Below are 14,293 nucleotides of genomic sequence, written 5' to 3'. Positions count from 1 at the left end.
ACTGTAATAATTACTACAGAGATATGTCTTTTTTCCTTATAAAACGCCTTCTGTCTGGAACCTGTTTTTTGGGTAGGACAATTGAGAGTAAGGAAAGAGAAGGCCCACAGGACATTCCTATACAGTAGTATATCTTTACTTGGAATCACTGGGTACACTGTTGTGGTTCCAGCTCTTTTCATGTGACTGCTCATTTTGAGTTTGAACATTCTTCCATTACTGGTGTTGTGTGGTCAGGAGGGTTTAAAAAATTAAAGAGAAAGTGCATTTTTGTGTGTGTTCTCATACCCTACCACACATGGAATTTGGCGGAAAGAGACTTACTTATCAAGTCTGAATGAACTCTACTGCTATAAAACTTGTATAATTACTTAGTCCTAATTAAGATTTATGTCTGCGTTATTTCATTGAGGTTGGAAAGCACAAATCCCCTCATGTGGAATTGCACATTCATTGTATTGTATGTCTTTTGTGGTGAATGGCAATGTTGTTCAACTGTATACCCAACCCAATATACAGCTGAAGGAGTATTACTAGCAATTTTAGCAGGAGTAAATGGATATTCATTGGCCCAAAATGTGTTTCCATGGTACAATGGGTCTTCATGCACAACCTTTCGCTGGATATAGACATTGTACATCAAACAGTGATGTCCACCTCCTTCTGTAGGAGGACTTCTGCATGTGCAAGAAACCAGTAAGATTCTGGTTTTACTTTAAATGTACAACCCTAAATGCACTTACTAGTGACATTATACATGGTGTTTTGGTTCCTAAGTCCTCATTCAGTGAATAAAAGAGCATAGTTCAGCAGAAGGTAGAGTCTTGTTAGAATTTCAGCAACCATTGGCTTAAAAGAATTGCATGTCTCTTACAAATATTTTACCCTTTCCTTGCTGAAGCCTCTTGAACTCTTCCCCAGACTATATACCTGAACATGGTTCACATGGTGTGAATTGCAGCCAGGGGTGCCAATTGGCACCTTCCTCTTGCTTTGTCATGGTGGTAACATTTCCCAGCATTTACAGATAAGGAGTTAATCATAGTCAGTGAAAGCTATTGTATTCAGCATTTGATTTTTTGGCAAGGCAACATGCCCTTCTCTTAACATTATGATCTTTCCCCCATGATAAATCTTATGCCCACCCAAGTCATACCACAGTGTTGCCATTAATTTGTCATCTTAATGCCATATAAGGCTGCCCTGCAGTGTTGATGCTTAGCAGCTTGCCTGTGGAGATGGCGAAACAGTAGATGAAATGGGTAGGTGGATGGGTGGAGAAGTGGTGGAGAGATTATAGCTGAGCAGTGGGTGGATAGCACCCTCATAATATAACTGTGTATCTTTTAATAATTATGTTTGAGTGCAGAGGTGGAGAAGTTTGGAGCACAAGATGTATACCTCCAGAGGCTGTGCTTAGCTATCCAGCTGTGGCTCAGGCCAATGTCTTTTTTTCTCCACAGATACCTGAAGGAATTTCGCACAGAGCAGTGCCCACTGTTTGTGCAACACAAGTGTACTCAGCATAGGCCCTACACTTGCTTCCACTGGCACTTTGTCAACCAACGTCGTCGCCGGTCTATCCGCCGTCGGGATGGCACCTTTAACTACAGCCCTGACATTTACTGCACCAAATATGATGAGACCACAGGGATCTGTCCAGAAGGAGATGAGTAAGTTACTCAAGGCTGCATCTTACTTGACCAGATGGAGTTTCCAGCCTGCACTTGCAGAGAGGAGAGAATTCAACAAACCATCTTTTAAAAATCATGCAGAAGAAGCTGTGAAGAAATGTGGAAAAACTACAGTAGGAACTTGAACAAAATATTAATTACGATTCCACCATACGTATATTTATCTCTCCCCACCCCTTCTGTAATTCAACGTTTTGTGCTCTGGAGTAATCCTAGAGAAATTAGTGGCGTTTATTTTAAAATAAATGGCTTGAGGATTGTGTTCTCACTTTATTTTACAAATGGAATTATTTTCAAAAGGTAAAAGTTTTGAATTTCACAAGCCTGAGGATTATGTTAAACTAAAAAGAATTTCACTTTGAAATGATGTTTCAGCCTTTTGAGTTTCTACGAGCTTTCTCTCCCCCCAACTTCCTTTTAGGTGTCCGTTCCTGCATAGAACTACTGGTGATACAGAACGAAGATATCACTTGCGCTACTATAAAACTGGAATCTGCATCCATGAGACAGACTCGAAAGGAAACTGCACCAAGAATGGCCTCCATTGTGCATTTGCTCATGGACCCCATGACCTCCGCTCCCCAGTTTATGATATCAGGTTAGTAGAAAATAAAAGTCTTCGTGTATGGAAGCCAAGTTGCAGAACCTAAATAGAACAAATTAGCTTGCAAATGCTAACTAACATGTAGTGTTTTATCATCTGAAGGATTGTGTATCTTTTCTCCTACTCCATCGTCTGGAAAAGAATCTATTCAACATAGTTCTGTAAGGGTGCTTCTTTTGTCCTTTTTTCAGTTGTAAAGTGACTTTGTAGACCAGTTATCTTGAGGCAAAGAACCATGTGAAAGTTGTTACTCTGAATGGCTTCAGTATAATTCCAGCTATCTCATCAAAAGATGTTCATGAAGTCTCCACCATTGGGCTCACCAGATGACTAGGAAGATACTATATACATACCAGCAGATGACTATGAAAAAAAAAAAACCTTTCAGGTTGTTGCTTTTTTGAAAAAAGAAGGAATTGTGTGACTTCTTCCTTTCTTTCTCAGAATTTAAGGACGTAATTTGTAAAGGAGTTACTTTACATGCAAATGAAGGGCTTGCCATTTTCCCTGTGGTTGCCTTCACCCCCACTAGTTTTTCCTCCATACAGGAGCAAACACTCATTTGATTTCCATGGCTGGAATGGAAATAACAGGGAGGAAGAAGCAACATGGGAATAACTTAATACCCTCTTGCCTATAGGCTGCCCCCTTTCCCTGCAGCTGTGCCACTCTTTGGCCCGTTACAAATGGACGTAATAGTACGGACTGGGTTCGTATTAGGGTTAGAAAGGGGCGTCCCTTCCGGACGCCCCTAACCCTAATACGGACCGAGTCCGTACAAAATGGCGGCGCCCGTTCCACACGGGGGGCACCATCTTTACGTAGCGGATGCGCTGTGTCCACATGTTGCGCAGCGCATATGACGCTGCGAGTGCGCCATTGGTGCCTCACGGCATCATATCTGCACCGTGGAAAGAAGCGCCATTTTGGGGCTTCTTTTTGCTCCACGAGGGAGCTGCGCAGTTTGGCTGCTGCAGCTCCCTCACGGAGCAACCGGCAGCGGCACGAGACTGCCTGTTTTGGGCGGTCTGTAACGCGCCTTTGACAGAGATAGATTCTGTTGTTTGAGTGCACAAAATGTCTACTTTGGCCCTTGGTGGGGTTCAAATTAATGTAAACACTTCAAGGTAGAAACCTGCTCTTTTTATGAGAGGAGGACATTAGAATAGAGGTATTGTTTATAACAGCTCTTTAAGAATTAAATAGAAACATTATGGGGCAAAACAGACCACCCCGATAGAGTGGCATCCTGGCACCCCTTTCAGCAGCAGATAGGTGCAGCAGCAGCTGCATGTCACAGCCCCAATCCAGCAGTTTGCCACTCTAAAAAGAATTGGCAAAATGCCGCTTCTTTTTAAGAGTGGCAAAAAGCTGCCCTTGCTCCCTCTGCAGTGGCTTTTTGTCTGTTCTTTGGCATAGCATGTCTAAACACTGCACCAAAGAAATGGTGTGATGCCGCCCGCTATTGGTTGTGTGGCATCACGCGTGACAATGGTATTAGGGAAGGAGTCAGGGCAGTTGGCATGTGGTTGCCATGCCCCCACTCCAGCCCAATGCCAGTGTTTAGTGCTGGTCTGTTTAGCATCTAAGAAAGGAATTAAATATTCATAGCATTTGTTGATGGTTCTGTTTATTTAGTGAAGAGCAAACTTTTTTTGAAAATGGGAATACTTGAAGCAAAATGGTTTAAGTTAATTTCTGTTGGGTGGAGGGAATAATAGTAACTGTGGGTGAGTACAACAGTTGAACTCCAGTTAAACTCTTACCCCTTACACAGAGCACAGCGTTCCTGTGTGTAGCTGGACATGTGTTGAAAAAAAAAGAATTGTTGAAGCAACAGTCAGAAAGGGGGTGTATAAATGCATCTTGACTAAGCAAGTAGTATATTTTATAAAGCTTGTCACCAGAGGAGGGAGGGCAGGGTTCTCATATGAATCTTGAATTTCTAAAAGGGTGCTTGTCCAATTTTTTAAATTTTATTTTTATTTTGTTGAATGTGTGGGAATTCCTGCAATTGTGGCAATTCCTATCTGGTAGACACATCTCTTTCTCTGAATCTTCTCTGTCTGCCTATTGTTCATATAACTCTGTTCCCTAAGGGAGCTTCAGGCCATGGAAGCTTTGCAGAATGGTCAGACTACATCAGAGGGTGGCATAGAGGGTCAGTCTGCAGTTGCCGCTAGCCATGCTATGATAGAGAAAATACTGAGTGAAGAGCCAAGGTGGCAAGGTGAGTTATTTAGGATCTTACACAGGGGTGTCCATTGTTCTTGGACTGCCCATTCCTCTTCTCTCAAGGGTCTTCATCTAGGAAGTAATATGCCTGCCTTCTTGCATTAATTAGTCACATCTGTCTTCTCAGACACAACGTATGTTTTGGGAAACTACAAAACAGAACAATGTAAGAAGCCCCCACGTCTCTGTCGCCAGGGTTATGCCTGCCCTTACTACCATAATAGCAAAGATAGAAGACGAAGTCCTAGAAAACACAAGTACAGGTAGAGTGCTTCAAGTCCTGGAATTAGACCTGAAATGGACCACAGTCTTTGAATTTTCTTCATTTGGGTGATAGCTTTAATCTAAACTTAAGAGTGTTAGGAGGTTGTACTGCAAACCAGCTGGTTATTAGATAGATCAGATCTGCAAAGGATCCTACGCTGGGTTATGCTAAAGATGAATGCTGTTCTGTACTGTTGAACCTATAATGTACTTTTAATGTGATGACTTCCTTTTATCAAGACATAAGTGAAATAATCTTTATAGTAAAATAAGTTACAGTGTGATTATTTGGATCTCTTAATTACTAGTAGGGATCCACCAGTATCATCATCTCTTCTAGCTTCTAGTTCAGTTACTGCCTTCAAATTAACTCCAGCTTATGGCAACCCTCTCATAGAGCTTTCTTTCAAGATTTATTCAGAGGAGGGTTGCTCTTACCTTCTTCTCAGGCTGAAAGAGTATGATTTGCCCAGTGAGTTTCCATAGCTAAGTGAGGATTTGAACTCTCTTCTTCTGAAGACTTAATCCAACACTCAAACCACTACACCATGCTGGCTCAGTCAGTATTACTGAGATGATATTATGCTATCACAGAGTGAAAATCACTTGCTTCCACATACAAATTATGATGCATGTGAAAACACTCCTTCAGAGAGAACTTTAGCTCTTGTGGCTGTAAGCGTTCTTCTTTGGAGGTAATCAAGAAAACATGCTCTGTTTTGGGGAATGATTCAGATCCCCCCCATCCCCTGAACATTTTAGTGCTTAGCTCTAAATCACCTATATCCTTGAAACCAACTAGTTCAGTGTGAGCTGAAATAATTTGTTGAAATAATTGTCCATAACCTTGGGTAATGAAATAAAATCTTAAACATCCTTGGGGAAGTCCAAATAACAGTAAAGGTAATATAAGATGATTAAATATAAGATAAATAATCTAATGACAAGACTTACTGGATGTTACCAAGTCAGACCTGGTTTTCTGGTTCTGATCTATTGCCTTGTTGATTATGCAGATCTTCCCCATGTCCTAGTGTGAAACATGGAGATGAGTGGGGAGATCCCAGTAAGTGTGACAATGGAGATGCATGCCAGTACTGTCACACCCGCACAGAGCAGCAATTTCACCCAGAGGTAAGAGTGAGCATCCTTTCTTGCTGGACACCTAGCTAGACAAATAGAGGGGTGCTGGGTTATACAGGAGTTAATAGGTTGCACTAATTTTCATATTGGAAAACAGGATGTTGGAGTACTGAAACTGTTTAAGAGAATGAGATTTAAGTAACTTCTTGTTTGCAGGGGGGGGGGAAGTGCCCCCCGTCTCAAACAGACTTTGGTGCATTGAAAACATGGCTTAATTGTCCCTGTATCCTCTTCTAGAGCAATATTTCTGAGATTGTAAGATGTTTTCCAATGTCCTGGAGGCACTGAGTTTGTGTCCACTGGGTATAACTTTTTCTTTCTTTCTTGGAAATTTTTCAGGGACCAGCCAAACAATGGCTGAGGGACCAGCACTGGTCAGGAACCACCCCTTTGCGTAGCACTGCTCTAGAGGGTGTGAGGGGCCATTTTATGTAAAGGAAAGAAATGTAGGGGCTCAGAGGGGCAGCATTCTGAGAAACAGTAGGGAGCATTTATGGTTCTTGGAATTTTGGGAGCCCCCCCCTTTCTGCAAACAAGTCACATTGAACTTACAGTACATCTGAGTAGACAGGAATGGGATTGTGCTATAGGCCTAATTGAATGCATTGATGGGGTAAGTTTCCATGGCTATAATGTCAAATCTGGTGCTGGAATTGACTCATAGACCAAGATCCTATTTAAAACTGGTTGAGTGTAAATTTCCACCTGATGTTTACATGGAAGCCTGGGAGAATAATGGCTGCCTGCCTTGTGACAGCATGGCAGAGCTCTCTTTCTCATAGCCCATTGGTTATGTTTTCATGTGAGGCAAGAACTAGGCTCAGCACACAGCTGCAGGAAATAACAACAAAAACTACTACTACTACTACTAACACCTCATTTTAGGGCTGGAACAGATTGCAGAAATAATTCAGCTTGTAGTTTGTTGTGGCACCAGAGCTCTCTAATAGAGAAGGCTAAATGTCTCACAAAACTACAGTCCCCAGGATTCCCTAGCACTGAGCCAGGGTCATTAAAGCAGTCTCGAGCTGGATTATTTGTGCAGTCTGTTTTGGCCCTACCTCCCCAAATTAGAGTTTTTATTGCACAAGGAGGTACTATATACCTTCTTGCCCATTGTGCAAGAAAGTACTTACACATGCAGAAAGCACTTTTAAATGAGTGTAATTCATTAGGAATTACCATACAATTGGCCGCACAATTAAAGCAAACTGGAGAGACATCACATGGTGGATTTTTTGATATATTTCTCTGTCTCTAAAAACCTCTAATAAGTAAGTCATTCTGATCAGTTCTGTCTCAACACAGTCTCCTTTTCGTTTTTCCAGATCTACAAATCAACAAAATGTAATGACATGCAACAGTCCGGCAGCTGTCCCCGAGGACCTTTCTGTGCCTTTGCACATGTAGAACGTATGTAGGCTTTTCTTTGTGTGTATGTTGTTTACCTTCAAATCATTTCTGACTTACGGTGACCCTAAGGCGAACCTATGACAGGGTTTTCTTGGCAAGTTTCTTCAGTGGAGGTTTGCCATTACCATCTTCTGAGGCTGAGAGACTGTAACTTGCCCAAGGTCACCCAGTGGATTTTCATGGCCTAACAATAAAATCTCAGCCATGGATTCAAAATAGAGGTGTTGGATTTATAATTTCATGTAAGTTTATCTAATGAGCACTTCCCAAACGAGCACAATGCAGTACACTAATTTTTCAATGTTTGCCCTTCTCTGAATTTCAGCAATCAAAAAAAGTGTACAAAAATACATATTTTGGGTGAAACACAGAGATGTATGCATTAGTAGAAATAACATATAAAAATAGGATTGGAAACCAAAGCAGTGGTCTGAAACTGAAATGGACAGATTCAAGCATCCCTCATTGAGAATAACAGTTGCTTGTTGGATCAAGCAAAAAGCAAACATTAAAAAAAAAACATGTTTGTCTTCCACTTGCCCATTCCAAGTCACGTGGAAAAAATCCAAGTTCTAGTAAATTCTATTTTACCTAATGTATCCATAACTTTTAAAGGATTCTTTATCTGTCATACGGGTGTGACCCCCAAGTGACTTTGTATTTTCAAAGCAGAAGTGACATCCAGTGGCTAATTAAGGAATTGTCAGTGTTTTGGTGTAACAGAAATTTCAGGAAGCTTAAAGATCTAGGCCTGGCATAGCAAAGATTGACAAGAGGACCTAGTAAATTGAAAATCCATAAGTTTATTTCCAATTGTCGACAAAGGAAAACATTGAACTCAGTGGAATTCCAGTTCCAAAAAGCTGAGATCCCGAACAAGACAAAATGGCTCTTTTTATATTATTGAAGACAAAGAAGTTTCTTCCATATACCTGATTGGCTAATTACAATTTAAACATACAGAATTCTTACAATCAGAACAGAAATACATGCATACATTAAAACTATCCTTTGCCTTTAAAAATAGTCTACAAAAACCTCAGCCAGAGCCAAAAAATACATTTAAAACAAATTTTTAACTTACAACTTACAACGCTGTGCTGCCCCGCCTCCTTTTAGCTACAGCCAGGAAAAACAACTCTCACGAAACTCCATTCCAGGTTATCTTTCCAACATAGCTTCCACTGCTGCTTTAAGTCTAAAGGAAAAGTTTTAAAATGCAAACCGCAGGCTTTTCCTAACCCCCTTTTCTCTCTCTAACTCCAGCCGGAATAGACCTTTTTATTTTTGTACACAGCTCCCAGCTAGAGCAAGGAAAGAGAAAAAGAGTTTAAAACAGAACTCAAACCGCTTCGTTTCCCTGTTAATTCCTTCATTTCCAAAACTACAACCGCTTGTCTTTCTGCACCAAACCCATTTCTAAATCTTTCTCAGCCACTTAAACATACTCAAACCCACTGCAACATTCTTGAGCCTTCAACTTTAATTTAAAACTTGTTTATACTTTCCTCTGTAAACATTTCTCAACCATTTTCCAAACTTTTATGCTTACAAACTCGCTCCATAAGCTTTCTCCTTTATACATACCATAATTTTCACATCCTCATACCTTCAAATATCTTTTCTTCTTAAAATGCATCTCACCTTATTCTTGGGTGACCCCAGGCACCTTTCTTGTTTAATTTCTCACAATTTTCTCCTCTCTTAGATAACTTTTAACAACAGTCCAATAAAACTCACTATTTTATTATTACTATTGTGCCACAACAACACAAAGCACTTATTTCTGGCCAACTTCTTAAAACTTTCACTGACAAAGGGATTTGCAGTGTCTTTGGGAAGGCACAGGCAACTTTTAAAAATTCAATTTAGAATTTGGCTTTAAATAGGTATGCATTCAAATTTAGGGCAGAACTTTCCCAAAGGCACTGATCATTTAAAATCATGAAAACCCTCAAATTAAAACACCAATTTTCCAAAATTTATCTACAATATATATACAAAGGCAATTTCCAATTTTTACAATTTAAAACAATTTCAATTTTTCCAAACAAGTTTTCTTCCCTGTGGGTTGCTCCTGACCACTGTCTAACACACAAAGCTAATTCAAAACCCTCTTTTCTTCTCATGTAGGGGCCTTCTTCCCTGATTTGCACCTCTCTCTACAGAGTCTATTTCTATTTTTTCTATCTCTTCCACAATCTGGGCCAAATCAATCTGAATCTTGAACACAGCTTCTTTAATACCAGTTAATCTCTCATCTTTTTTAAACACCAATTCTCTGCAATTATTCAACTCAGGTGGGCTTTTTTCAACAGTCTTATACCAATAGAAAATATATAAATAATCATCGAGTAACCCTCTTTCTGGCTCCAATGTTTTAGAATACAATGTCAATGTCTATACTACCCTCTCTTGGCCAATTTGGCAAAATCTGACTCCAAACATCTTTACACAAAAAGATTAATCGCTCCTTTTTCAAACGTTTCCCCATGCCTTTCCTAAAACATTCATCAAAATGACCAACCATGTAATCCAAAGGAGTTTTACCTCCCTCAGCCATCCTTACACACAAAACAACAAAAGACCAAAGTCTCAAACTTCACAAGCACTATTTCAACAGGCACAAACACTAGGATTAGGATACCACAAATCTCAGACACCACTCAACAGACAAATTTCATACGTTTTACTCTTTACTGGAGCTCAACAGTCTTTACTGGAGCCTCCACCACAACCAGACAGAATGAAACAAAATACCACAACCACAATTTATACTCACAATAGACCAATGCTCTCCTCCAACTCCCCACCAGCACCTAACTTCTAGCTATTTAAAACATGCATAGCCACAGAAGGGAAAGGTTTGCCACCACACAAAAGGTAAAACAATTTATTGGCACTTGGAGATTGGTAGATTAACTATCCCCAGCACAACTGAGCAAGTGCCTTATACTTCCACACTTTGGCAATCAGTACTTACACCACAATCTACCTCCTCCCAGTTCCTTGCTTTTGTTTCCTAGGGGCCCGGTTCCTGAGTTTTGGCAAGAAGGCTTCTCTGGGCAGAACCTTCACGACTGGCTCAGCGAACACAGGGAGGGGGGGTCCTTTCCTCCCACTCACATCCAAAGATTTGGACTGGTCTCCCTTTAGTGCACTTTTCCTATATTTTTCTTTTTTATACTTTACCTGCTGCTGAAGAGATGGTTTTGTTCTTTTTCTTTTTTTCCCCCCCTTTTTCCTTTTCTTTTTCCCCCCAGTGAATTTTCAAATTTACTAAGTGGTCTCATATAGGCTAAACTCTGTTCCTACCACTGAGCAAATCCCTATGTTCAGCCCTTCCAATCAAGCTTGTTTGGAGTGCGCACATAGGGCCTTCTCACAAGAGTTTACTCAGAGCCAAAAACAAGCTGAGCCTGGAGGAAGATGAAGCTCTCCCACTCTTTGCCAATCCCTGCTTGCCTTTTTTGCTCCTGGCTGGCTCGCCAAATAATGTAACAAAAATTTCAGGAAGCTTAAAGATCTAGGCCTGGCATAGCAAAGATTGACAAGAGGACCTAGTAAATTGAACTTATGGATTTTCAATTAAAAAAAAGATTATATTAAGCTGTTTTGTTTTTCTTTGAGCGGGAGGTGTGTGTATATGGAGAGTTCATATTACATCAATGGCAGCCAGCCGGACTGGATTCTATCTGACCAGAGAATGCAAGCTTGTTTTTGGTATTTTTAAATTAAAGGCAAGCAGCTTTTTGCTCAATATTTAGTTTTATTTTATTTTTATTTTCTGGCCTCAAGATGCTCTCGTGGGTTTTTTAAAATGGAGTTTAAATTGGGCCTTTTGGAATTTTTATATGTTTTTTAAATGCAATTGTTTTTAGTGAAGACCAAAGAGACTTTTTTGTTTTTGAAATGCTGAAGCTTTTCCATTGTGCTATTTCGGTTTAAATTGTTAAACTGGCAAGCAAGCTAAATTATTTTTCCAATTAAATTGATAAGATTGGTATGTCAGACCTAAGCCTGAGTTTTAAAGCTAAGATGTTTTGGGCTTTTTTTGTGTTGATGCCACACCTGTGTTAGGCCTCAGCTGTTGCAATCATGAGCATTTGCCTGAGGTCATGCAAAGTTTTGCTACTGCCTGGTTAGAGTTGGCTTATTTTTTATTTATTTTTTATTTTTTAGCTGTGATCCATGAGTTTCCTGGCCTGTTTCCTGGCCTATTGAATTTTTGTTCTGCTGAATATTTTGTGCTTATTTTGGCTTATTTTGACTGCTAATTTTTGAGGCCATAGCTTTTGTATTTTTGAGCTCAAAGATGCCTGCAAAGTCTCACTAATGTCATGTTAAATTGGCTTGTTTTAAATCGTTTTTTTGCTCCTGGTTTTAACTTTTAATTTTGCTCTTGAATATTTTGATTTGTTTTGATTCCTGATTATTGACTGCAGTAATTGGTATTGTTTTTATTTTATTTTTTGTTTTAAATTCCTGGTCTAAAGGTTTTTGAAATGATTTTTTTTTTTTTTTGGTAATAAAAGATGCTGTAAACTATTTTTATATTTTTAAGTTTTGAGAATGGCCCATCAAATGATGTTTTTGATTTGTGTATTGTTTTGGCCTGCATTTTTATTTTTATAATATCTAAATGTATTTTTGAAAGCACCTGATGTTTCTTTTTGTGATTTTGGAATCCAGAGATCCAGAGTATAATTGTTATATTCTGGTTAATTAGTGATTGTCAATTTGATTTACACTCATTGAAATTTATAATTTTGGTACATAGTTTAGAGTTGCCATTAGACTTTCTGAAGCTATGATTGTACAGTTTATTTCTGTGGAGCATGGTGTAGTGGTTTGAGCATTGGAGACCAGGGTTTGAATGCACGTGTGGCCAAGACAACTTACTGGGTGACCTTGGGTAAATCACAGTCTCTCAGCTTTCAAAGAAGGCAAAAGCAAACCCCCTCTGAACAAATTTTACCAAGAAAACTGCGTGATTTGTTCACCTTAGGGTCGCCATAAATAGGAAACAGTTTGAAAGACATAGAACAACAACTCAGGTTTATCTAACATTTCCTTCTACACATCCCAAAGATGGTGCAGAACTCTTGATCTGATGTCTAAAAGTAATTTTGAGTGGATGAAGGTGAAGAAACTGAGTCTTAATCCAGGCAAGATGGCAGTACTATGAATCAGAAAATCAGCTACTCCAGAATGGGTTACTATCTGGTGGTTACTTTTTGGAAAGTGATAAAAACAGACCTATTTTCTCTGGTCCGTTCCCAATACAGTGCTACCTCGGGTTACGAAATTAATTCGTTCCGCCGCTCCGTTCGTAACCCGATACATTTCGCAACCCGAAAAGGCTTTCCGTTAGCGCTGGAAAGCCGCTAGCCGCGCTTTGCGTTTGAATTTCGCGCCGAAATAAATTTCGTAACCCGAAAAAAACATCGTATCCCGGAACAGTTTTTTCCAATCTAACTTTTTCGTATCCCGGAAATTTCGTAACGCGATCAATTCGTATCCCGGGGTACCACTGTATATGGTTTATAGCAGGATTAGGAACATTTGGTCTGGCAGATAGTATTGTGCTGCATCTCTCAGCAGCCCTAGTCAGCATCACTAAGGATGAGAATTACTGGGAGTTGGAGTTCAACAGTACACACATATCTTCATATCTTTGTTCTCAGGTTTTGGCTGCAATTGACTTGTAGAATTTACTGCTGTTTTGGCTAGGTATTTTTATTGTCATTGTTTGTTAACCGTATTAAATTGCTCTCTCATTATGTGATAGGACTGTATTGGATAGACTAAGCACTGTTTTTGGCCTCAATGACAGCTTAGAAATATTTTAAATGAATACATGAACCATTTCCACTATATGAAATGTCCTGTTTATTCCTATCATTAGCAGTGAATTTTTCTATAGATTATTCCATTTTTCTACCAATACTTAATTTAGTATTGTATTAGCACTCTTAACACTACATGGGCATTCAAAACTCATCACCAAATTCATTCTTTCAAATGTTTCTTCCCAGAAGGATTGGTGGGTAAACAGAACTCAGTTTTGAAGACTGGGTGAGAGCATGTAGTCGGCCATTTGTGCCCATGAGTTCTGTATCCACAGATTCAACCACCTACAGCTCAAAAATATATAATTGTAAAAATCCCAAAAGCAAGTCTTTGAACTATTCATCATTTTATTTAAGGGATACCATTTTACTACACCATTGCATATAATGGGGCTTGAGCATCCTTGGATTTAGGTATAGTATCTACGGTGTGCCCTGAGACTAGACTCCAGCAAATACCAAGGGTCTGCTGTAACAGGAGGGAAGGACTATTCCCTTGCTTGAGGGCTTTCTAGAAACATCGTTTCACCTTTGCTGGAGAGATGGGATGCTGAACTTATTGGACCTTTGGTTTGATCCAGCAGTTTTCTTGTTTGTCTGTAAGCGAGTGGTTCTAATCTTTGACTCTCCAGATGTTTTTTAACTTCATCTCCCAGAATCTTTCATCACTAGCCATTCTGTCAGGCTTTTGGGAGCTGAAGTCCAAAACATCTGGAGGGCTAAAGGTTGAGAACAAACAATTTAGATAATGTACATGTATACTTAGATGTAAATTCATTTAAATTGCATGCTTATGTCTGAGGGACTGTACTTTAGACACAGAGCAGTAGTTAATCATCAGCAAGCTGTTCCTAGATTCCATTATGGGACATTAGAGAGAGAAATCCTGATTAAAGTATGAATACCCTTACATGAAAAATCAAGAGATGTAGAGTTAGACTCTCAGGTTATCCAATGATAATTTCTTTAGACATCTATGCTGGTTTATAGATGGCTATAAATGGGAGATACACATCACAAAGTTGCCCATTCTAAATCCATGCAGCTTCTCATCTTATCCAAGCGGTGGAGTTTCTTTTGTCTACATA

General features: G+C 39.5%; 1 protein-coding gene across 6 annotated transcripts in view; it reads left to right on the top strand.

The window, feature by feature from the left end:
* The window catches only part of UNK (unk zinc finger), a 91,245-nt gene that overhangs the window by 50,890 nt on the left and 26,062 nt on the right, over positions 1-14,293 (top strand). For 4 of the 6 annotated variants that reach the window (XM_042450160.1, XM_042450156.1, XM_042450157.1 and 1 more), the window contains exons 2-7: positions 1,464-1,673; positions 2,116-2,292; positions 4,398-4,528; positions 4,661-4,796; positions 5,814-5,931; positions 7,269-7,353. In XM_042450160.1, coding sequence (XP_042306094.1) covers positions 1,464-1,673; positions 2,116-2,292; positions 4,398-4,528; positions 4,661-4,796; positions 5,814-5,931; positions 7,269-7,353 — 857 coding nt within the window. Of the gene's footprint in view, positions 1-1,463; positions 1,995-2,115; positions 2,293-4,397; positions 4,529-4,660; positions 4,797-5,813; positions 5,932-7,268; positions 7,354-14,293 lie in introns of those variants that run through there. The other 2 variants (XM_042450159.1, XM_042450158.1) reach the window with 2 other exon arrangements.

The sequence above is a fragment of the Sceloporus undulatus genome, chromosome 2, assembly GCF_019175285.1.
Source record: "Sceloporus undulatus isolate JIND9_A2432 ecotype Alabama chromosome 2, SceUnd_v1.1, whole genome shotgun sequence".
NCBI lineage: Eukaryota > Metazoa > Chordata > Lepidosauria > Squamata > Phrynosomatidae > Sceloporus > Sceloporus undulatus.
The sequence above is the reverse complement of the archived record's forward strand: the minus strand, read 5'-3'. Positions and strand labels throughout refer to the sequence as shown.